Source organism: Mesoplodon densirostris, chromosome 10 (genome assembly GCF_025265405.1).
Source record: "Mesoplodon densirostris isolate mMesDen1 chromosome 10, mMesDen1 primary haplotype, whole genome shotgun sequence".
Classification (NCBI taxonomy): domain Eukaryota; kingdom Metazoa; phylum Chordata; class Mammalia; order Artiodactyla; family Ziphiidae; genus Mesoplodon; species Mesoplodon densirostris.
The window spans coordinates 983,296-1,008,496 of NC_082670.1; the positions used below are offsets into that span (position 1 = coordinate 983,296).

The 25,201-nt window shown below is 52.3% G+C and overlaps 1 protein-coding gene across 2 annotated transcripts in view; it reads left to right on the plus strand.

The window, feature by feature from the left end:
- Nucleotides 1–9,251, plus strand: part of DUSP22 (dual specificity phosphatase 22) — a 52,004-nt gene extending 42,753 nt beyond the window's left edge. The window contains exons 5-8 of one of the 2 annotated variants that reach the window (XM_060111062.1): nt 1,536–1,610; nt 3,238–3,409; nt 3,845–3,917; nt 5,084–9,251. In XM_060111062.1, the coding sequence (XP_059967045.1) occupies nt 1,536–1,610; nt 3,238–3,409; nt 3,845–3,917; nt 5,084–5,130 (367 nt within the window). In that variant the 3' untranslated portion in view covers nt 5,131–9,251. Of the gene's footprint in view, nt 1–1,535; nt 1,611–3,237; nt 3,410–3,844; nt 4,580–5,083 lie in introns of those variants that run through there. The other variant, XM_060111061.1, reaches the window with a different exon arrangement.
- Nucleotides 9,252–25,201: the final 15,950 nt, after the last annotated feature.

Sequence of the window (25,201 nt, forward strand, 5' to 3'; positions counted from 1 at the left end):
TCAGGGTGACGGAGGAGACCCCCTCAGCCCCAGCGCTTCCCAGTCATCAGAAGAGTTCACCGCCAGCTCCGCCTGCTGGGAGACGGGGTGGGCGGCATCACTCCCGCCTGCGCAGGGCAGCCTCGCCTCCAGGGCCACACCCTCTGCCCCTCCCTGCTCTGCTGCCTGGCCTTCCTGGCTTCTGCCTCGCAGCCCTGCTCCGAGGAGGTCTCCTCGGATTTCAGGATCACAGCAGGCATCTTTCCTTGCCTGATTAACAACAAGTCAGTTTGGAGGAGTAGCGTTGCGGCGCCCTGCTCACTTTGTACGTTTACACTGGGAGCGTTTGCCCCTGGGAAAGTCAGCAGAAGCACCCCTTGCCCTGCTCTATAGTCAGGTTTCAGGGGAGAGTCTAGAGTCTGTGGGTGGGACCCTGGCCCCTCCACACATGGTGGCGTCAGGCCTGCCACTACAGTTTCCTCTGTGCCAGCTGCCCTAATCTAGCCGGGCACCGGCACTTCGGTTGCTGCCTTCTGCAGTCAGTAGCTGGCTGAGTTTGTTTGTCCCACCACCTGAATTTCCCCATTCTTACTAGATTCATTCACCCTGACATGAGACAGCTGACGTAGTTTGGGTGGCTGGGAACTACACTTTATTCAGCTCTGAATCTCTTGCATCTTAGCAGAGTCCCTGCTGAATAATCAGTACTCAGTAGGTATTGTGACTTTAGTCCATGGGCACCTTTAGGTGTTTTGCTGCATTATAAGCCCTTCAAAGGCAGGAGACATTGAGAAGCATGTACTCTGCAGTTCCCCTCAGAGTACTTGTACTTAACCACCTACCCATCTAGAACATGCTCGTGCACACAGCTGGGCAGGAACCCGGGGCAGGGGAAGGGGGTCGTGTAAAAGCCGGGGGTCAGGAGAAACGATCATGGTTTCATCTTCATGCAGGACCTCAGAGTTTGCAAAGCACATTGGTGTATGTTTCTTCATCCCAGCCTGTGACACGTAGCTCCCACTTTCTAAGTGAGATTAAGGGAAGCCAGGTGATGTTCCAGAAGTCCATCCGGTGAGGCCGAGCGGGCCTGGAGCTGCGGTTCCCCTTCCCCGGCCTGGAGGACGGGCAGACAGGACCTATCCACAGATGGTCAGAAATGAACTGGCTTTAGGGCTCAGGGAGCCCACACTGGGTGGGCACCACCCAGGTACAGTGACCTGGGTGGCTGTTAAGCAGGTCACTGTACTGCTGAGTGTTGAGGGACCCAAACTGACCATGGGGCTGGGCAGGACCCACCCCCCAACAAGTCAGTGGCAACTGTGTGTTTCAGGGATCCCTTGCAGAGAACTTCTGAAAATTCCAGCGGACGGGCTGCCCTCCCAGACCTCAGCAGTGTGGGTCGGATTCAAAGCTGAGGCCGTTCCAGCCCCGGGCAGTGACTGGGGTCTGAAGCTGTGAACTCAAGACCTTTACAATAAACCTCAGTGGATTTTTCTTTTCATCATATGTTGAGTAAAATACAGAGATGTCACGTCTCTCCTTTTTCCTCACCCCAGGACAAGACATTTCAAAGAAAGTATTCAATTCATCCACGAGTGCCGCCTGCGAGGTGAGGGCTGCCTTGTTCACTGGTACGTGTGCCCCTGCCAGATGACCCCGGGCCTGTTCTGCTCACCTCCCCCAAACGCCCAGTGCACACCCCACCTGACCCCACCTGTTTGTTAGCCATTGTTTGCTTTTGTGCAGAGAGAACCGTACATTCTTTCTTTCCTTTTCACTTAGGATTTTCATTTTCTCAGTTAGGTTTCTGCAGGCACTGTTGAGGTCACGACACAGACACTCCTTTTCCAGCCTTCCTCCGAGATCCCGTCAGAATACGGGCTCCGCCCAGTGCCCATGCAAAACACTGCTTCTTGCTGGAGAGTTTTGATTGCATGTGTGGGTGCTTAGCATTGCGTTACTGTCACACCAAAATGCCCATTTCTTCTGTTTATAGATTGGAGCTTTTATGTGTTTGGGGCTTATACTTTGCTTTAAAGAGAACTGCACAGACTCTTAGAATTGAGCAGTTCCTATGCAGCTGTCCGCCTGCATTCAGCTGCCGTCTGTGTGGTACATACACATACACCTGTGCACACATTGTGCAGAGAAGGCTGCTCTGAAAAACAGAACTCAAGCACAGTGCCCTGCACCCGACACATTGCAAGTACTCAGGGAATGTGGGCCCTTGTTTCATCACTGCCCATTTTCATTTTACTTTTACAAAGAGCAGGACATGTAATAAACACAAAGTGCAGGTTTTGTGACATTTGCTCACATTTGCTTCAAAACACTTTGCGGTGCAGTCAGAGCCGTTTCAAGGGGCTCTGGAGTCCTGTGCCTGGTGAGTTAGCATCTGCCCGGGTGCAGCCCAAGAGTATGTATTTTTTTTTAACGCTCTCTCAGTTTTTCTGATACACAGGAAGAACCGCTACTTGAGAGTGGTTTTTTACTATTATTTATATTTGAATATGTGCAGGCCTGATATTCTAGGAATTTGTATCTCATACAGTTGTGTCAATCTGAAGATAGGCTTTTCTAAAAATGAGAAATGTGCTAAACTTCCCCATCTTAAACCGTTGCTGAGCACTCCAAGTCTGATGCAGCACAACCTCTCTGGGACCGCCGTAATTTGCATGTGCATTTAAAATCAGTCCCCTTACTCAGCCTGTGAGAGAAAATTGACCGTTATGGCCTGCAGAGCGTGCCCACGCTGGCATTCTGCTTATGTATGTGAAGAGGATCACAAAATATTTGGTAAGGGCTTCTGTATTTAATGAGTTGTTTAAGTTATAGACTTGGCCCTTATATCCCTAAGAAAACCAGACTTTAAAAACGTGAAGCTGTCTAAACGGCTGCAGATTATACCTGGGTTTGTTGCTCAGATCCTGGACCCGTCCAGTCCCTGGATGTCCTTTAGTTACTTTATCTGTCCAGGGAAATGGGGACTATCTGAAGAGGAGCTCAGGAGCAATAGAGAATCCGAAAATGAAGTGTCCGGAGACACAGCCAGTAGAAAACCAATAGAACAATGAGGCTACACAGGTAAAGGACGCCTGAGGTTCTGGTGTCGTGAAGGAGGGAGAGCTGGTATGTTCTGAGTCATTTCCTAGTAATGTGCTGGCGTGCTGTCCACTCGCACTCCAAGGCAGGAAGGCTTCCTCAGTGAGCCTCAGAGCCCCCGACCCTCCCTTGCCTGTGTGGTTCTTGGCCCTGCAGCCTGGCCGGCGTCTCCAGGAGTGTGACTCTCGTGGTCGCATACATCATGACGGTCACCGACTTCGGCTGGGAAGATGCCCTGCGCACTGTGCGTGCGGGGAGGTCCTGTGCAAACCCCAACCTGGGCTTCCAGAGGCAGCTGCAGGAGTTTGAGGAGCACCAGGTGCATCAGGTGGGCGCTCAGGGGCTGGGAACACACCTCCGTCCTTCCATGCCCACCTGGACTTGTGGAGGCGGCTGGAAAGGCCCCCATAGGTTGGCTGGTCCGAGGACACCCCTTCAGCCCCTCTGCAGCATCACTGGCCCCTCGTCCACCAGCCGCTGCGGTCATTCCCTTTTCCCACCGTCCTCAGGCCCCATGTTAGCTTCTGTTTCTCTGCCTTGGGGTCAAGTGCCATTTCCTTGGTCAGGCTTGCTTTCACATTCTCAGGCCAGAACCTGGAAGAAGCCGTCATTTCTCTTGCTAGACACTGGCTGGCCAGCCTCAGAGCTGACTGCCCGATGCCCCTTGGGCCCCTGTTCATAGGGGCAAACCTGCACCATCAGGTAACAGGTGGGAGTGTAAGGGGTGAGCTGTGTGACGTCCTGGCTTGTTTCACTTCTCCAGTTCCGCCAGTGGCTGAAGGAGGAGTACGGAGAGAGCCCTTTGCGGGATGCAGAAGAAGCCAGAGGCATTCTGGGTAAATACAAAGAGCAGGGGCGCGCGGAGCCCCCGCCTGGCGCCAGGCGCTGGGGTGGCCTCCCCGCCTCACCTCCTCTGGCCTACGGCGGCTGCACCACGGAGACCTAGCCGAGCCCTCGGCGCCCCTGCCCGCAGACAGGAAGGGGTGTCCCGGTGGATCCAGGCCCCCGCGAGACCCCAGCAGCCCCACCCCCAGCTTCTGCGCCGCCCAGACGCCGCTGCCTCGCACCCGTGGGCAGGCTGGGGAGCGTGCGCGCGCGCGCGTGTGCGAGTGAGTGAGCGTGAGTCCTGAACGTGCGCGCTGCGGGAGCTGCCGTGAAAGCCGCACTGCCGGCGGCGGCCTCACGGCCTTTCCCCGGGCGAGGTCGGCTGGAAGGCACTTGGAGGTGGCCGTGGAGGGCCCCCTGCTGCAGCCGGCCCTGCCCAGCCCTGCCCTTCCACGCCCTACTCGGTGGTGCCCGCCTGAACCACCTGCCCTTCGGTCGTGTGGGCAGCACCCCAGACGCCCACCCTCGGCCCCCATCCGGCTTCCCCTCCTCCCAGCCCCCCGCTGCTCTCACTCTGGGGGCCTCTTCGCAAGGCTTGCATGCACCTTTGGGGTTTGGGAAGGCACTGTCACGGTTTGCACTTAAAAATATATGTAAAATGCCTGAGCACTTATTAAGCGCCTGCGTGTCTGCTGTGGGTTTGGGCTTTGATCTCAGCTACCTCAGGAAATGGTGTTTGAAAAAGTGTTTTTCATTATTCCAACCAACTCCGCCTCACGGTTGAAAGCGTTTGGTCACGATTGCTTTTGAAGCCAAAGGGAAAAGGATCATGTCATTGGGCCCCTCGAAGCTTCTGACGCGGGCTTTGGGAGCACTTTGCGGTGGGTAAATCCGACGTCAGGCCAAGCCGGCTGGCAGGCTCCACACTCGTGCAGGCCCCAGATGTGCAGCAAGAAAGGAAAGCACAGCCGCGGAGCTTCTCACCTACAGCCGAGACAGTTTGCTCTAAAGCGATGTTTTCCTTAAACCAAAAAGAAATGTAAATATGTTAACAGAAGAAGTATTTAGGAGTCAGCTGGAAGGCTTAAATGCGGGCACAATGTGAACGCCTAGATCTATTCCTGTGACCTGACATGTTGTCCTAATATCGGTCGCCAGTAACATTCTTTCTCCACAGCCACCCCAGGGATTCTGAAGTACTGGGCCTCTCTCAGAAGACTGTAATGTACCTGAAATAGTGCAAAGCCAGAGTTTAGGTGCTGCCCAGAAGAAGAGCGACCAGAGTTCATTTTTCAGTGTCCAGAAGTAACTTGTGAGCCCGCCTGTTTTCATTTTAAACAATACATATGCAGTTGTGTCACCGTACGTTGGGAACTACGCGTCCTCTTTGACAAGGGAAGGATTTTTACCTGATTCCCCCGCTGCCCCACCCGGTGACCATGCGGTGACCCCGTCGCCGCTCCTGAGGACCCTGCTGGGCACACCTGCCCCTGGGGACTGTCTCCTGGGCTCTTTCGTCCTGGGGTCTCGCCTCCACCACACGTGCGCTGCACGCGCTACGCCCGCCCTCAGCTGGGGTGTGGATCCCACTTGCTTCTGCCACGGGTGCCGCGAGGCACGTTCGGAGGCTGCCCCTGGCAGTGACGCTGCTTTATTTTAAGGCCACTGCCTTCCTCCGGAAGGAGGGTAGTGACGGCAGGAGACGTGAACTACTTTCCCTGGGAGAGAAAGCAGGTCCCCCTCTCGAGCAGAGGGAAGTCCGGGGTGCGCAGGGCCATCTTCCAACTCCAGGCTCAGCTTCACTGTGAAGGACACTAGCAGGTGTGAAGACCACTTGAAGTCAGTTTCCCAACGTTCTCTCGTCTAACTCCAGCGGGGGAAGAAGGCAATGGAACGTTTTACTTAAAGGAGAGGTCTGGTGGGATCACAGGAGCTGAGGCGCGTGGGCTCAGTGGCGGGAGGAGGCTTGACCTGTGCGCTGCGTCTGCAGTGCCTGGACGCTCCTGGCAAGGGCTCGGGGCAGGACACTTTGTGCCAGAACGGCCCCTGATGGGTGTGGGAGGACAGGCATCACAATGCTTATGCTGACTTAACAGGCCTACCGGGGTGACGAACAGGTCATCCAAGTGGAGGTGCCAGGCCTCGAGGCCCTGAGGTGTCTCCACTGCCCACCTGTGAGGGCATGCCAGGGGGCATGAGGAAACAGCATGAGGGAAGCAGGGTTTCTGGTGATGGCCCCAACCCTGTGGGCTCCCCTACCCCTCGTGGCACCCACGACAATCACCTGTAATCAGTGCTCTGCGGGTCACGAACTATCACTTTGAAGCTGTATAAACCCACAGAGAAGGTATTATTTCATTCACTCGAGGCTCAGAGAGGCCAAGAAACACACCGAAAACTAAAAACGTCAGTGCTACTTTACCTGAACCTGGGTCTTTTGATCTCAAATCAGTGTGCAGTGTGAGAGGGAGGGGCAGAATGCCCTGGGCTTTGCACTTAGAGGTTTGTGAGGCTCTAACGCCAGGGCCCCTGGGAAAGCCAGCACCGCTGCCGTGTGCACGGCCGTCCGAGCCAAAACCTCTGCCCGCTCCCCCCAGTCTCTCTGGAGGATTTGTTTGGGGTCATGGTGGGTGGTGGCCAAAAGCACACGGACGTTTCCGTTAGGATGGTATTGACCGTGCTTAGATGTTAGAGGCAGAGGCCCCTTCTCCGAGACCAGAGCAGGTGTTCAGGTCACATGGACATGGGGACGGTGAACCCCCCTGCCCCAAGGGCCTTGCCTTGTTAGAGGAGGGGATCGTGGCCCTGGCAGTTTCTTTAGGCTGTCTTTTCTGTGATGTTCTTTGAACACAGGTCTGTCCAGCCTGGGTCTCAGGATCGTGGCCCGTGGTGGAGGAGACCTGCACTGCCTCTCTTCGTTCATTTGCCAGTTTGCTTGAGAAATGCTTATTCATCCCAGCAGGTGCTCTGGGACTCAGGCAGGATGCATAGACCCACCCCTGATTCTCAGAAAGACTAGCTTGGTGGGGTTGGCTGTTAGGAAAGCTGGCGGTTACAGAGCAGGCCATAAGCACTGGTATAAGTGCTCCTGGTGCTGTGTGTGGGGAAGGGAGCAGAGAGGCCATTCCAGTTTGGGTGAGGGAGGTCGTGTCTCAGGACGGCATCTCAGAGGAGGTGGTACCTAGTCGGGGCCTGAAGCATGAGTGCTGGAGTTGGCTGGCACAGTGGGTGCGGGGCAGTCCAGGCAGGGGCCTGGCATGCGTGCAGGAGAGGCACAGTCACTCTGAGTGACCAGAGCAGGCACGGGTGGGTGCTGATGAGAGGTGCAGACAAAGCTGCAGAAACAGGCAAAGGCCCAGGCTTTCGCTCTCTGCTTGGTACAGTAACTGGTTTCCTTCTCACACCAGCCCTGGAGCTGACCAAGCTCAGAGGGCGGGTGCCCTGCAGCTTCCCGGGGTCTGGTCCCCAGGCGTGGAGCCTTGCAAGCGCGTGGACACCGTTTTGCGGGCACAGAGTGGGGCTTGCCGAACGTGCTGGGCAGGCAGGTACCATGATGGTGCGGGGGAAGGGGGCCCACGCTGGGGGCCTGTCGGGAGGCAGCAATCACGGCCATCCAGGCGACAGTCGTGGCGCCCAGAGCGGGGCTTTGGTGTGGAGGCGAAGGGGCTTGAGGGAGACTGGGGAGGGGGAGGCCAGTGCTCCCAGGACCAGAGCCCGTGCGGGGCTTGCTTCCCCGGCGATGGCTCTTCCCACACCGAGGTAGGGTGTGGACTCTGGCACGTTGGGGGCAGACTGAAGGGGCCACTGGCCAGAGGCATCCACGGGGCTCACCCCCTGCTGGCACCCAGCTTCGCGCACCAGGGGCTCAAGTCTGTCTACAGACCCGGAACAGAGTCCCAGGCACCATACTTGTGACAATTCATGTCCAATCCAAATGTCCAATTTATTAATTTATTGTGAAAGATAAAACATTAGCTTTATGAAGACTAATTTTATCCCCTAACTAGGCTGTCTGTCATTATCAGATTTTTGGAAGCCAACATGCTGTATACCTTAACTTACACAATGTTATATGTCAGTTATATCTCAATAAAGTGGGGAAAAAAAGGAGTAAAGCACCTTGTAAATTAGTCCTGAGGTATCTCCCTACGCTCCCGGATGTGGGGCTGAGATCTGGGGGCGGGGTGTCCTGACAGGCGTATCCAGAGAGGCGTGCTGTTGCCATAGCGCCCTGGAGCATTTCTGCAGCCTCCAGCCTCCTACGTCCCTGTCCTCGTTCTCAGCAGCCACCCTGGTCCGCGCTCCCTCTGCCTGAGCTGGTTCTCTAACTTAACTCACGTCTCTCAGAGCAACTTTGTCAACCTTGGGCTTCTCCCTGGGGATAGGTTCCCACTGGGGGCTTTTTTATGTATGGGGTGCTGGTTCTCTCCAGCTTCCGTCTCAGCAAGGGACCCCACTTCCAACTTCTGGGGCTGCTTCCTTTTGCTGGTGCATGAGACAGCCTACAAATTCCAGGGACTGCTGTGCATGCGTGTGTGTGCACGCAGCTGTGTTCTGTCCTTCACTTTTGTTTTAGAGGACTCCTTAGGCTTCAGGGGAGCCATGTGGACCACATCAAGGGGCCTTGGGACCTTAGGCAGCAGAACCTGGGCGCCCAGGGAAAGTCAGAGCTGGTCACGGCAGGCTGCCCTGCACACCAGCATCTAGTCTTGAAAATAGGGAACATGCTAAGTCTCAATATCCTGTGATCCCACATTAGGTGACCCCTCCCATCCTGACCCTGCGTTATTAATAATTTTATCGAGAATGTGCTTTCAACACACTTGTATTTATAGATGTACTTAAGAAGAAATCACCAAGACTTCGGAGGGAAGTTCCTCTTCCCTTTCCTTTTTATTGCCCAGAGAAAGGGAGGGGGAAAAAAAAAAAAAAAAAAAAAACGGCCTTTGACTTGTCCCCAGAGGCTTGAGAATGTTCATTGTCCCTTCTGAGGATTTACTAGGGTCTCGCTAGGCCCCCAGCTAGGACACCCAGGCTGTCAGGTGCTTGAATCCGGTGACACCCGGCTGCATGTCACCGGGACGCTTTGCTCTTTTGTTTCCTCCCAGCTGCAACAGTGGGACGTGATCATCGCAGCCAGTATCAGAATTAGCATTCTCTTTTGCAGCCTGGGCTCCACCGCCTCGACGTGGGGCCGCGGGGCCGCTCTGGGCTCCCTGTCGGGGAAGCGTTGCCGTCCACGGCTGAACAAACACCTGCAAGTCTGGTGTATTTTGGCTCCAGACAATTATCAGGAGTTAACAGTTCGCAGTTCATTTCCTGAAGCTTCTGGTTCAGTTGTGAGAGTGGGTGTGTAAAGGGCTCTGTCAGCCTTGACTGAGCACAGGCTGCCGGTGTTCTGATCCAGGCGGTGTGCTGCGTCTGTGGGGATGGGGTCAGACCTGAGAACGTGCTTTATACCAAAGCCTGTGTAGGAAAACTAGACGGGGCAGGGGGGCTGGTTCTGGGGGAGAACACTCCGTTCTAGTATCGATGGTTCGGGACAGTTTTTGGGAAACATCGCTGACCATGCCAAGTCGTTTTGTGAGCTCGACCCAGGGAGACACATCAGCTCACGGGGGTCGGGGCCTGGCCCCCCAGACACTCTCACGATGAGCACGTGTGTGATGGGACCTTGACATGTGTGTCCCTCCGGCTGCAGAGAGGGACAGAGTCCACTTGCCCCAGACGTGGCCAGACCAACACCAACAGGAACCATGCTTTCTGGCAAGCGGCCCTGCCTGTCAGTCGGCTCTGGATTTCCCCAAGGCACTGATGGGGGCCTTTTTGGAAAATAATAATCAAAAGGCCTCCACGTGCCCCAGAGAAATGTCACCTGCTTTGCAAGGGGTGTGCCCTTCACAGCAAGAGGCCACGGGTGCCCAGCTTCCTCAGAGGGCATCCAGAGAGGCCCGGCCCGGCTCTGCCGGACGTCCCATTCCCCTTGGTGTGTGTGAAGCACACAGATGCCAACAGGAACAGCAGGACGGTGTGAGAGCAGGTGCATCTCAGGTGTGCTGCACGGTGGGCCATTCCCGCGGCACGAGGGCCCCTCCTGAGTCATCCGCTGCTGGGAGCTCGGAGCTGCGGGTACCGATGCGCAGCTCGGGGCAGAGGTGGTACCGGGCCGGGAGAGTGCAGCCGAGGCCTGGACCCGTGACCAGGTGGCCTGGTAGAAGTCCTCTGCGACCCCAGTTCCCTGGAACACCTTGGGAGCCCCCGAGGAGGCAGCCCACTCCGTGGGGACTTCTTCTCAGACCCGCCTGAAAGAGACTCCCTGGGAGGGATGAGCGGGGCTGGACGGCCAGAGCCCACCTCGCAGCCCCCCGGGGTGGCCCCTTATGGTCCAGGAAGGCCCCTTTGGCCCCCCTCCCGCCATCTGACAGGACAGGCAGCCTCTGGATGGTCAACAGTCACCGAGCACTTAGTGTGTGATGTTCCCGAAACCACATCCTCTCGACAATCTTGTCACATAGGTTTTACTTTTATCCCCAATTTTGAGATGAAGAAACTCTAGAAATTCTAGAGAACTTGAGTGTTGCCCAGTCTCAGGCCAGAAAGTGGCAGAGTGAGGCCTGGAGTCCAAGCAGCCTGACCCCACTGCGCCAAGGCCACCACTCCCTTGTAAACGCCAGCATCCCTGGGGCAATGCCAGTGGGTGCGGGCAGCCATGCTGGAGTCCTCTCCTGAGGTCGGGGCCGCATGGGGAGACGGGGTAGCACAGGCGAGGCACGAGGGGAGCCTTTCTTTCCACCACGTCCCCTTGCGTGGGCGCTGTGTCCACCATACGTGCCTCCACTGGGCCTTCCTGATTCCTCCCAGGGTGGCGGGCAGAGTCCCGGGGTGTCGTGACGCCCCAGGAGGCCCTTTGCAGGAACACGGAATTGGACCAGAGTGGGGTTGGTGCTGGGAGCCCAGCACCCGAAGCAGGTGGTGTTCTGTCCTTGAGATGCAGCGTTACACAAGCGGAGGGGCTCCCGGGTTGGGGGGGGGTGTGTGTGTGTGCAAGAAGCCCAGGGAGTTGCTGCTATTCAGCTCAGATAACTCAGTGGAGACTCATCAAGGACAGAGGCAGGGGAAGCAACAGTGGGTGCTGAAGGAACTGGGGGCCTCCTTCCGACTTTGGGGCTGAGGGCAGGGCTGGGGGCAGGGGGGCAGGGCAGGTCTTCAAGAAGGACGGGAAGGCTGGGGGCAGAAGAAGCTTCCCGTCCCGTGTCCTGTCCTGACTCCCCAGACCCAACGGGATGCTGGCTGGCAGGGTATTCTGCTCGCCGTGGGCCAGACTCCTTCCTACAGGCAGCCCTGGCCCTCAGCATGGGTGGGATGGAGACTCCGCCGTAGGAAGAGGAAGTACCACGGGCTTCCAAGAAGTATCAGTGCCAGCAGCTGATGCTAAAAGTGGGTCTGAGAGAGGAGCCTGGGTTCTCCTCCACACTTTGCCCCAGAAGCATGCTGTCGGGGGCTTGGCCTGTGACTCACCGCTTTCATCTTTAAAACGCATCCTAGAAGCATCCATGCCTGCCAGTGTGCCCAGTGTGCCCCCCGAGCTGTACTTCCCGTGGCCCATCTGGAGAAATGACACCCTCCAAGGGAAGGCCAGCAGGGTCGGGTGGCCTCTGACATCTGCTATGAACTGTGCCCCCCTGTGAAGGGCGGGGGAGGATGCACTGCATGCCTCAGTCAGGCCCCAGTGCCCAGCTCGTGCAGGCGCCCAGCTTGTGCAGGCCGCCATGGGGGAGGGGAGGAGCCAGGCTTGGCGGCCCTGCCTTCAGAGGCTTTTTAACTGAGTTGGGGAGAGGGGGCAGTCACTCCGGAATGTCCTGTGAGCAAATGCTGAGCTAGAAGCACAAATGCAGGCCAGGAGGCCCCTGAAGTGGAGGGTGCGCTGGCTGGGGCTGGAAAGAGAGGGGAGTCAAGGGCCTGCTGGGCGGAGGGTGAACGAGGGGGGCGGCACGGCCAGGTGCACTTGGAAGCAGATGTGCAGGGCATCTGGGGGCCTGGCTATGACTGGCGGGCAGGATGGGCTGGAGGCGGGGGAAGAGCTGTGAAGAAGGGCAGGCGTCAGCCCGATGGGCTCCCGCGGGACCTTCCCTGATAGGAATCCACCAGGCAGGGGGACTGACGTAGGTAGGTCATCGGCACCTTGAAGTAGTGGCGGGCGGTGCTGGTGTGGGTTCCCCAGAGGCAGAGGGTCAGGTGCCAAAGGTGACTGGCGGGTATCGCCTGTAACGGGAGGGGGAGGAGGCTGGCGGGGCAAGGGGCTATGAGGCCGGGGGCGGGGCCGGCGGCCCCAGAGAGTGGCCCGAGCCGGGCTGCGCTCACCGTGTATACAGGCTGGGGCGGCCCGGCCGCTCTCCGAGGTCCCCAGGTGCTGCAGTGCGACCCTGCAGAGGTACTTCTGCACAAGGGTGTCCCCGGCAGGGCCGCCGAAATGCTTCAGCCGAACTCCAGACTCCAGAGCTGGAGCTTCCAGGCAGCATGGTCACCGGGTGCCCCTGGCGACCTGAAGTCCCCTCCCCACCCCCAGATGTGGCACCAGGACTTGGGGAGTCCCTTCTGCCCCTCCTCACAGCCGTCCCTCCAGGGGGGCAGCAAGGCCTCACCGCTCCCAGTGCAGGAGATGTGGAGACGCACTGGCCACAGAGCACTTACTACAAATACCTTTTAGTAATAAACAACTAAACGTTGATCTGTCTACCAAGGGCCAGCACTCCGGAACCATCCCAGTGCTAAGATGCTCCTCTCCCAAAATTTCTTTGGTGGATCCAAGTCTAAATAACGGCTGTGTCTGCTGTAGAGTCTTAATAATATTACATCACCTTTAGATGTGGGTGTTTTTATTACATCATCTTTATTAACAACGTTTTCTACACGATGTGAATGTAGAGAATCCCAGTTAACAGGCAGCGCCGGCACAGAGGGAATCAGCTAGTCCTAGTTTTGCCTTTTTCTTTTTCACTAAATTCAGAAAGACTTGGAATCCGAGCCCCATGGGGGCAGTTTGGTCTCCAGCCTGCAGAGTAGATGTGAAATAACCAAGGGCAGCCCCTGTGTAACCACCTGAATGTGTCCTCGCCTTTACAATTTTGGGGCTGGAGAGGTATTTGAAAGCTACCAGAATTGGTCCCCAAGACACATAGACATGCTATTTATGGAATTTGATGTGAAATGGGTTTTCTATGAATCTCTCCCAATCTTATGCTTTTAAAACTTTTCCTAACTATTTGTATCGATATATCTGTTGCTTAACATGAAAGAAATTTTTCAAAATTAAAATAAAGCAAGAGGTCTGTGATCAATGATGAGTGAAGATAGATTGACAAATCTGACATAAAGAGAAGCTCGGTTCTCCTTATGTTGATTTGTTAACTTTTGCAACAAATTTGCAAAAGCTAAGGCTTTAAAACAAATTGTCATTATTCATTAATGTGACAGACCAACATACAGGTACATGTGTATTTCCCCAATTTTCAAAATATACTTCATTGCAATTGAACAGTGTTAGTCCATGACTTTTCCTTCTTTTTTCTGTGACATTTATTTTATTTTTCTTCTCATTTATTTACTGGAATGATAAGTATAAAATTCAACAAGAACATTTTTAACAGCACGTGTTTCTTTTCTGTCCCGTATTCTTTTTTGTTTAATTCCGTGACCATTACTGGCTGTCACACAGAGGACCCTGGTGTCATATATGCTGTGTGGACCTGTGCTCACAAGGTCCCTAGGAAACACTGAGGCCCTGAAGCCCACTGGTTTTACTGCAGCCTAGGTGCGTGGGTCCCCCGACCCCATTCTGATTTGGTTTTTTCACATTTCCTAATACCCGAGACTTCACTAATCTGTTTCTATTTCATTCTCTGTAGAGGCACAAGTGAAAACATAATGAATATTCTCTGATTTTTCAAATGTTCATTTTTTTCTGGTCCTTTCTTCAAAGATAATTGAAGATTACTATTGTTATTTGGGGGGACCCTCGGTGAGAAAGCTGCTCTATGTTTCCTGTGCAGTGTTCTCCTGTGGGTGTCCCTTCCATTAAGAGGCTCACATATGATAATCTGCACTTCACAAGAGGTGAGCGGAGGTGAGGCATCCCCCCCCCATCAGTGTGACTTTAAATTGCCATCTCTCCTTGTGCATTTCAGAGGCTCAGATATATAATAATTCTACGTACATACAACTTATTACGACTATCTCCTCTACTGCAAAAATCATGATGCTCCTGTTTGGTGAGGGACCTAATTTAAGTGTTTGTGAGATTTTGATGAATCCCAGTCATAAAGCATATGCCCTTCCCCTGTGCCAAAAATCAAGTGCATTTCTTTCTTTTCTTTACTGAAGTTTAGTTGATTTACAGTATTGTGTTAGCTCAAGTGTACAGCAAAATGACTCCGTTTTACCTACTTTTTTCACATTCTTTTCCATTGTAAGTTATTACAAGATACTGAGTAGAGCTCCCTGTGCTGCACAGTGAATCCTTGTCGCTCACCAAATGCATTTCTAAGGTGGGAGTACCAGCCTCGGCAGCAGGCCCTCAGCTCCCTGGGGGCGGGACCTGGGGGCGGGGCCTGGCTCGCAGCAGGTGCCTGAGTCTCGGGGTCATAGCTCCCGGAGTCTCGCTCCCATCAGCTGTCCTGCCCCCTTGGGCCAGCAAGCACCGAGCAGGGCACCTCAGAGGCCCCAGCTCTGCCCTGCTCGCTCCCCAGACCCCAGGCCCCGGTCTGTGCTTCCCTCCTGGCCCCTCACGACTGCACTGTGGGAGCCCCATCTTCACTTTTGGGCTCGCGAGAGGGCGGGCTGAGCCGTGCGACGGAGGACAGGAGCCCCTCTGCTCACCGGGTCCTGCCTACCCACCCACCCAGTTTTCAGAAACGTGCTCAGGACCTCGTTTGCCCCCATACAGTTAGCACCTTGGAAACTAGGAATCTGAGCCCACTGTGGACCAGGCAGGACCCCGTTCAGCCCACCTGGAGTTTCGTAACCTCCCCTGTGTGCTGACATCATTTGTTTCTGAGCGTTTCTTTAAAAAATAAATACATAAAAGTCAACTGTTCTGGGAAATGAATCTTAGCCTCTTAAACATTCTTTTTATCAAGGCCTCACCACTAGGACCCTAATCTTATTTTATTTTGCTTCTTAAGCTAAAAAAATAATTCTGCTGACATGTTTATTTCCTTTTTCTGTATTTAAGTCAATCAGTCAAAACTATTGGTGGCCCCGCTGTGCTCACAGCCCTGGGCCAGGTCCCCGCCCAGCCGAGCCCATGTGTCCCCCCAGGGTGCAGGGTGCCTCTGGTGCAGAGGAGAGGCCTGTTCCGGGGTCTCCTCTGCAGCTCCCTTCTGCAGCCGCAGCCAGAGCCCAGCCACACGTTTCTGGCTCCAGCTACCTTCCTGTGGCTTGGATTTTTACACTCTTACATATTCCTTACAGTACCGTGCACCTCATTCTTGTTACCTTTCACTCCAATCCATGCACTTGCTACCTGATAGCCTTGTTCTGTTTCCTGGATTTCTTCATTCACTGCCTTTCTCACAGTTTACATTCATTTCTCAGAAGAGTTTTGATGCTGATTGTTTGCTGTGAAACTAGCTCTGGACAAAGTTCACGGTACCAGTTGAAACGGTTGCTTAAAGCCACTTTTCTTCTCTCTAGAGAAGCACAACTTCTGGTCCTAGAATCACACACCTCTTTGGAAAAGACACGAGCTGACGTCGGGCGACCGGGATGTTGCACCGTAAGCCAGCCTGCTGGCGGCCAGGCTCCTGTGCAGCCTCTCGATCGGATCTGAAGTGCTTTACTGTATTACAGTCTCCAGACATATCTATTCTATTTTACCACTTCTTTTCTTCAGAGTTCTCTGGGAAAAGTCCAGACTCTCTAGATTTTCTGTTCAATAGCTTCTTCCTGAGATTATGAAAATTTGTTTTCCCTCACAAAATGAAAGAAGTCTACAGTGCCATTCAGAAAATTACTTTTATTTTGTAAATCCTATAACGCTTCATAAAGTGTTTCCATATAGAGGGCACCTTCACGTACATTAATTCATTTTCCCAGCAAAGCTGTGGAATCACCAGCACCCACGTTCAGCTGCTAAGTAGCAGAACAGGACCGAGAACTCAGGTCTGACTCGTAGTCCATTGGTCTTTGCTCTATACCATGCTGGAACCAATGAGCAACGAGCTCTCCATGTGAGCAAAACGAAGATAAGCTGCCAAAATGATTTAGAAACCAAGGTTGAGGCAACGTTATCATGTGACATAGTCGGGTCCCAGTGGATTAATTTATGAATTAATAAAGTGGAATTGAATCGCAGAAGAAGCCACAGTTACCTGGTCCACGAGAGACCAGGTCATGTCTCCACATGATACATTTACACAGGGAAGTGTCTTTCCTCAAGGACTGTGGATCTGAAATCGTCTTGAGGCTTGTAGACTTGAATTGGTTGTGTCTGAGATCCACTAAACAGGTCTAGACATGCCAGCGGGTGGCATCTCGGTTAGAAGGGGCAGCAGGTAGAGATGGTGTCTGTCTAGGAGGGACCTGCTGGAAGAACCAAGACAAAGGTGCAGAAAATAAGCCAGAGGCAGGGCAGAAGCTGCCCGGGAGAAGTAATGGGGCAGGTGGCCCAAGAACTGAGCAGACAGGAAGGAGGGACATTGGTCCAGGTTGGGATGAACTGTCCAGGAGCAGTGCCCTGCGGTCCTGGGGACCTGCTAGGCGGAGTGAGGGATGCTGCTGTCTACACTGCACAGGTCGGCACCAAGTCACACGGTCTCACAAACACAACTCTGGACCAATGACAGCTGTTCCGTCTAACACCAAATCATCAGACATATCTTAACATACTTTTAAGACCAAAGAATCAGTCTCCTCTTGTCCAGAATTGTTTTGCCCCAAAACAAAACAAGACAAAACAAAAGCTCTCAAGCCCATGGAAAAGAATTGACTTTTTCAAAAGCAAAGTTTGTGTAGGAAAGGAAACAATGGGGCAGTTGAAAAGTAGTTATAACAACCATTATAAAAAGGCAATGAGTAAATATTTTAACAGACGACGGTTAAGTATAGTGGTGAATACATCTCTGACTTCCTTAGCTAGAATAAACCCAGTTGGGTTGTTGAATCAGTAACCCCGCCCTCCCTCTTTGGTTTCTATAAGTTTAAAACTCAAAGCTCAGAAAGCAGGGAACCATCATGCCCTTTGGAAGTAAAAGACAACTTCGTATTTTGGAAAATAGCCTAACCTGCGCCACTTAGGTAGTGAGGGTTTTACCCCAGCCATATGCCTCTCGCTCCGATCCTGGCACTTGACAACTGCCAAGACCTGGAAAGAAAACTTGCAAAATTACTTCTGAAGCTTATATTTATGTATTTTTCAAAAAGAGGTAGGCAGGGCTTCCCTGGTGGCGCAGTGGTTGAGGGTCTGCCTGCCGATGCGGGGGACGTGGGTTCGTGCCCCGGTCCGGGAGGATCCCACATGCCGCGGAGCAGCTGGGCCCGTGAGCCATGGCCGCCGAGCCTGCGCGTCCGGAGCCTGTGCTCCGCAACGGGAGAGGCCACAGCAGTGAGAGGCCCGCGTACCGCAAAAAAAAAAAAAAAGAGGTAGGCAAAAAACCACGACCTTGGATCTTCTCTAGCGATGTCACCTTTTTCTTATCCCCATGTTTTAGGAGATGCTTATTTTTAACATGTGTTTGTTGCCTGGACCCTGTTCAGCAAAACGTAGCTGTAAAATTGTGCACATTTCACAGAATACGCATGAGACAAACAATTTTCTAGGAAACCAGTGGGATTTAATTGGGTAGATCAGCATCCTTCCTGCCCTCAGCCCACTTCGGAAGTTGGGCCTAATCAGAATTATTTATCGTTCAGTTATTTTTCCTGAAATGTTGGCAGGCGTCACCCGCCTTCCTAGCTGCCATATCCGTCAGGGCCAGTGTGAGTTCTCCTGTGCTCAGTTTACCGGGTCTTAAAATAGAGACAGAATTTCAGTGTTTTGTCTCGGGTCTAATGTAGAGTCATTAAAAGAGAAAAGTATCTTTTTGTGTGCGTGGCCTTTGTGGGAAATTTAAATTGTTGGAATTATCTCTTCCAAGCCCGCACAGCTTCCAGCTAAAGGAGATGGGGTGAATTTACAATCAACACCTTCCTTTACCCGAAACTTGGCCACAATGAGGTCTTGGGATAACTTACCCAACAGCCTCAATTTCTAACCATTTCTCGATTTTCTTGGGTCCATCAGAGCTGAAGATTCTAAAAATTTCAATACACACACTTAGGGCTGTGTATGTATTGGGTCAAGTAGGTATTTATAACTTGACCAGGGAAAGCTCTCCCGCCTGAGACAGGTTACCAACCCCTGGAAACGACTAGCCCTCCAGGTAAGAGAGGATATTTCCATTCCCCAAGGCATGTGCTGTCCCATTTACAATAAAAGAGACCCCAGAATTTCTTTGAATAGCAACAACAGCTGTTATTTAAGGCACACCAAAGGAGATAGACTTGTTTTTTTAACTGTGACAGAGGTTTGAGTCGGCCATGGGGGATTCTGGGGGGTTTCAAACCTTTTTCCCCTTTGCATTTCATGTCACGCTAGGCGTGCTTCACCATGAATTATTTCACATGCTAACAGAAAACGGAGAAGGTCTTATAGGGCAGACCCCTGCTGATTGCCCGTCTTCTTCCTGGCTGGGTTGGACATGGGTGACCATGCGTACACAATGTTTTCCATAGAAAGACACACACCAGCACTGACTACACAGCCCGTTGTGTGGCATCAGGTGCTAACAGACGATGCAGCTGTTTGGCAAAAACACCTCAGGCTTGTTCTAACGGTCGCTCGGGCCAGCAGAAGGCGGGGCTCTGACCCCTGTTTGGGAAGACTGCTGTCCGGAGTCAAAGCAAGTCGCTGGGATCAGGGTGGCCCCTGTTTTGATTCTTCCTTGGGCAATACATTTACCCTCCTGTTGTTTTTTTCATGTTTTTTTAAAAACAGCTTTATTGAGGTCAAATTGACATGCTCTATGTAAATAGCACACATCTAAAGTGTGCTGTTCAGTGAGGTTAGGAACACCGACCAAGCTGTGCAGCTGTCGCCATAACCAGATGCAGAGCGGTGTCACCACCCTTCTTCCCACATTGACACCCGCCCACAGATGCATGTCTTTTCTCTGTAGAGCTGCCTCGCAGGCTATTTCTTATAAATGGGACCATACGGTGTGTGGTCTTTGGGTCTGGCGTCCTTCCTGATACAAAGTTTTTGAGAGTCATCCACGGTGTATTTTGTGTTGATGTTTCTTTCCTTTTTATTGAACAGCCTGTGTTTTTTTTTAAATTGGAGTTGAGGGTCTCCACGGGGCCTGCCTGTGTGATGTCTGGGGGCACTGTGACTGTCACACGTGGATGGGGGCTGCTCCTGGCATCTGATGGACAAAGGCCAGTGATGCTGCTAAACATCCTCACACGAATAATGACCTGTCCCAAAATGTCAGCGGTGCTGAAATTAAGAATCCCTGGCTGGGCTTCACAAAATTCCCTCTTATCCTCAGGGTACATGTCTAAAGCCAAGTGTTGCCTGATGGGAGCCTTCCCTTTGATTGCACTGCATATCACTGAATTGGGATTCCGTTTGTCTAATTTATATGTATGTTTAAAATATAAACTCATTTGTGAAACGTAATTTTTTTACCATTTGGGAAAATTTTGGAATCTCCTAAAATATTATTCATTGGGTTGCACTGTCCACCAGAGAGAAAGGTGAGGAAAAAGAGTATACAATTCTTGTTTCCTGGTTGAGATCTCAGTATTACTTGGTTTTGGAAATTTAGCGGCAGAAAAGTAGCAAATGGCGTGGCTTGTACAGCTTTAAGTTCCAGGAACTGCAGGAATCGTTGGGAGGCTTATAATAGAGGAATTTAATGAAGGACATTAAGTTTATTTAGCAACAAATTGCGCTATAATTTTTGTGCTTAGGGTCCAACGTTACGTACTCTGGTTATATTTTTCCACTTCAGCTCCAGAATTTTGACTCTACTATGTTATTCTTAACATTAATGAATAAAGTTTACAGGGGGCAGGGATTAAAAGAAACAGATCCAAAAATCAAAAACAAAACTAAAGAAGTTCTTATCACCCAGCATAAAACCCCTCTTGGGAAAAAGAAGAAATCAGTCAGGATTTAAATATTTTGTTTTATCCGAGACCAGGGACCTCAGGCTGCTCGATTTTTCCTCTGGGGTTGTTGAGGTGCCAGGAGGCGGGATTCTGTCTTGGTTCTTTTGAGCTTTGTGTGATGATGAATAAGAAACACAGTTCTCTGGAGCTTAATAATGTAAGAGGAGACCCAAGTGCTGTGAGTCGGTAAACCATCCCTGGCAGGGTTACCTTTGGGACTTTGACAAATAAACAGTGCGTTTCAACTGCCCTGGGTAACTTCTCGCTCTGACCACACTGGGGTCCCATTGGGCGGTTCTGCCTCAGCCCCGGGGGAGGGGAGGCTGGGCAGGAGTGCTGGTCGGCAGGGGCTGGCAGAGCTGGGTCTCCTGCAGGCTCCCCTGCATCTGACCTCCTGCACCGCCTCTGGGTCTCATCAGCACCGCCTGCCAGAAATACACGGTGGCAGTAAAATGAGGGCAAAATGCAAATGTACATGCACATGTGTGCACACGTATAACACACATGTATACACATGGGCACCTGCATATGCAGTATATGCCTGTACAGTCCTACGTGCACACACAGCACACATCTACACATGCACACGCACATTCCTCAGCATGACCGTAAACACTTTGTACACATTTATTCATCGCTGCCAGATAATTATTTTGTGTCTGTATTACAGTTGAGGATGCTTAGGCTCAGAGAGGTTGAGCAATTTGATCAGGGCCACACAGCTGATAAGCAGTAGAGCTTAGAAATTAGAACGAGGTTTTCTGTAAATCCAAATTCCAAAGAAAGAAGCAGTACAAAAGGAGATCTGGCCTTTAAAAAGCTGTAACCCAGGGACTTCCCTGGTGGTCCAGTGGTTACAAATCCACCTTCCAATGCAGGGGATGTGGGTTCAATCCCAGGTCAGGGAACTAAGATCCCACATGCATGGGGCAACTAAGCCCACAAGCTCTGGAGCCTGCCCAACACAACCAGAGAGAAGCCCGCACGCTGCAACAAAATACCCTGTGTGCCGCAACTAAGACCCGACGCAGCCAAATAAATAAATATTTTTTAAAAAAAGCTGGAACCCCAACATAAAAATACCAGTGGTTGTGGCAGTGGAAGGAGATGAGTAGACAGTGCAAATACTGTGTATGATGTTATAATGTGGATACATATCATTATACATTTGTCCAAACCTGCAGAACGCACAGCACCGAGAGTGGACCCTGATGTGAACTATGGGTGATGCTGATGCCATAACTGGGTGTCCATATAGATTCATCGATTGTAACACCTGCATCATCTGGTGGGGATGCTGATAGCAGGGGAGGCTCTGTGTGTGTGTGTCTGTGTGTGTGTGTGTGTGTGTGTCTGTGTGGGGGGAGGGGCAGGGGTACATGGGAGATCTCTGTACCTTTCAATTTTGTTGTGAACCTAAAACTGCTCTAAATAAAGAAAGTCTGTAAAAAAAAAAAAAAAAAAAAAAAGATATAACTCCACTTGTGCTCCAGCTCAGTTGTTTCAACACCCTTTACAGAAGATTCAACTTGGTTGATCAAATGCCTGAATCTAAAACTCTGGAATATGATCAACCTTGGTCTGTCTGTCTCTCTCTTAAAATAAACGTAGCTTGTTTTCTGAAGATAAAAATGACATATGCTAATTACTGAAATAGTATACATGTATATGAAATATTTTTTTTAAGTAAAAATTATCTCCACCTCTGCATCTAGAGATAAGCAATGTGAACACATCCAAATAGCCCTCCCGCAGTCTCTCTAGGCAGGTTAGATAGATGACAGAGAAAGCTGGTAGAGTTTTACGTAAGTGATACTAGAGTATAGAAAGGTAATTAAAAGAAGGAGATCTAAGTGAAGGTCTCCTTCCCACTCTCACTAAAAAACAAACTATTGTGGGCATAAGTAATTTGATGTTCGCTGGCGGATGGGGAAGTGTTCTGAGAATTACCTTTGTGTGCATCTTGGCTCCACGATTGATTAACGGATGAAGCTCCCAGAACCTCAGAGAGAAGCAGTCGTTTGTTCTCTTCACCATCTCCCCTGTAAGAATGTGTCTGTTCTTCCACTATGGTGATACTCTGACCCCTGGGAAATGCTCACTGCCAGCACAAACCAAAAATCTCTGAGTGCAGGAAATTCTCAGTTCAGCAGGAAACTGTTCCCCTTCGGAACTTTACCCCCAAACCTGCGTTCCCGGGACAAAGCTGTTCTGTCCTGACCGCGGCCTCCTCCCCAGTACCTGCCTCCTCTTTTCAAGCCTCCCTTCTGTGACCTCCTTCTCATTCTAAGGTCTTCTTTGAGACCTTTTCTTTTGTAAGTAAGAGGATTTCAATCACTGCTATTTTTAGCTGACGTCACTTCTATATGCTGAGCCCCCTGGTTTTCAGATTCACACACCATCTCCTCTGACAAAGAGCACATGGCTCTCTAACGAGATTTTTAGCCTTCACGCTACTGCTCTTAGGAAGCAGAGGTGCCTTTCACTGGTCCTGCCAGGAGAGACCCGTTTCCTGTTGGCTGCCTCACGGAGAGCAGAGGGTGGTGCCAGCTCCCTCCTCCAGCCCCGTTTGCCGAGGGCTCCACTGCCCCACGTCACTCGGCGGCAGGTAGATCTGACCCTTCCGTTCGAAGACTGCTGGTCACATAGTTGGAAGCGGTGTCTCCAGGACCCAGACGAGTGTGGCCTTGACCCCGCTGTGCACTGGGTCCGAGGCAGAAATGCCCCCATGAGCTCTTGCCCTGCCCCAGGCCAGGGACGAGGCCCACGGGAGTGTGGAGAACTTGGGTCCTGACCACACAGGTGACCTGCAGGCAGGACCTCACAGGCAGCTTCAGGCGGGTTCTTGCCCCACCCTTGCCCTTGGGGAGCTGTCGGGTAAGCCCCCCAGAGGATTTGAAGAGAACGTTCTGGATTATGAACTGTGAATGGAGCAGGGCTGTCAGCCACCTGGGGTCCCAAGCTTTGCTGGCTTTTCTAAAAAAGAAATCCAAAATATACAAAGTACAATATAACGAACAGCCAGATTTCCACTATAAGTATTGGTACTTAATAGCTTGTCATGTTTACTTTTCTATAAAATGCTACAAATATAATTTCTAGAACCTTTATAAAAACAAGCAAAAAATAGCATGTACTATTCACAGGTGTACATATAAAGGCTAGAAATAGGTGGGGAGATAATGGGCCCAAATTGCTGTCGTGGTGCCTCTGGGGAGGGTCTGGGGCAGGACCGGGGCGGAAACTGCAAAGCCAGGAACATCCATGCAGAGCGAGTGACCTCCCCTGCCCCCCCAGGACAGAGAGATTCACTTGAAATCACAAGGTCTTCCGGAAGGTCCGCCTGGCCTTCGGTACAGGCATTCAGCTCCCTGGGAGAGGCTGTGAGGCAACGGGCTGTGGAGGGCATGACGTGGCAGAGACTGGTGGCATGAACACGCCTCTCCCAAGAGCCTCCTGGGCGCTTCCTTCCCAGGCTGCTTTGCTGTCCCTTGGGATGCCACGCACCCTAAGGCATCCTTGCTTCTGCACAGCTGACCACTCAGGCTGGCCTGCTCCCTTTCATGGGGGCCTGTCTCGGGGGAAGACACCGAGCTCCCTCTCTCCCAGGATTCGGCCCCTCCCCCCGAGCCCTCCCTGCTTCCCCCAGGCACGTCCCTTGCGGCACCCACAGAACCTCGTCCTACAGAAGCCTTTTCACATATCACTTATCACACTGTACTGTGCAGTGTGCGTGCACGCGTGTGCATGTGTGTGTGCATGTCCGTGTGCATGTGTGTGTGTGGAGAGAGGGCTTCGTTAAGCCGGGGTAACGTCTTAGCTCAGCGCCCAGCTTCTTACACGCTGTCTGGCATAGGTTATTAACCGAGTCATTCATTCAGTGAGTGTGGCATTTGGGTGAGTCTAAGCCAGTGTCCTCAAGACTTCTACATGATCACTGGGATAGATCATTAGCTGATACTTCAGGGTGAAACGTATGTCTGGTGTGAGGTTTGATGTCAATGACACAAGGCAGAAATCCACCGTATCGGTTTGACTGGACTGAGGTGCAAACCCCCACAGGCAGCTTCAACACGTGTGTATTTCTCTCAGTTCCAGAGGCTGTGACAGCAGGATCAAGGTGTCGGCAGATCTGGTGTCTGGTGAGGCCCCTCCCTGGTTCACAGATGGCTGTCTTCCTGCCGCGTCCTCTCGTGGCAGAAGGGGCGAGGCAGCCCCCTGGGGTCCCTTCCGAAGGGACACTGACCCCATTCATGGGGATCCATCCTCCTCACCTCCCACCTCCTCACACCGTCACCTTGGGGTTGGGGTTTCAGACGTGAGTTTTGTGGGGACACAAACATTCAGTCTATAGCATCTACATTTCAAATAGCCATCCTGAGAATCGCACATGCTGGGGACTGGTTTCCTGTTAGATTAGTGCTGCATGTGTTTAACCTGGAAACAGCTGACAGAGAGCTTGTGCTCAGAGTGAAGAAGGCTCTGGGTCGCTGTTTGCTTGCTCCTCACCACCGCCATCTTTCATTCACAGTTTCTTGCTAATAGTTCTTTTGGGGGCTGTCTGCCCAACACCAGAAGATGCTACCTGCAGATCCACATAAGGGGCCCCGCAGTGCCCGGTGGCGGTCACCACTAGGACCCTCCCCGTGGAGGGGCCACTGTTGCTCTCTAGGCTAAGCGTGAAGTTGGCTCATTTTTTAAACTTTATATTAAAACAAATAGAAACAGAAGTTCTGATATATCCTTTTGGAGATGCTTCTGTGCTCTGCTGACTAAGGAGGCACTCACCTGGACCTGTGGTACCCCAGCCCCTAGAACAGCGCGGGGCACGTGGCAGGTACACGACACAGGCTAGCTGAAGGAGAGAAGGAATTAGGACCAAAGTCACCTTCATGAATCAAAGACTGACGTGGTGGCAGGTGATAAGCGCTCGGGCGGAGCTAAGCCTCAGTGCCTGTCTCGGGACTGGAGCTCGCTCCAGCCTGGGGGGCCTCGGGCGGCTCGCCAGACTTCCACGCATGCGCCCCATGGAGTCTGAGCGGGCAAGTGATGCCTCGGGAAGTGCAGGGAGTAACGGGGGGCCTGG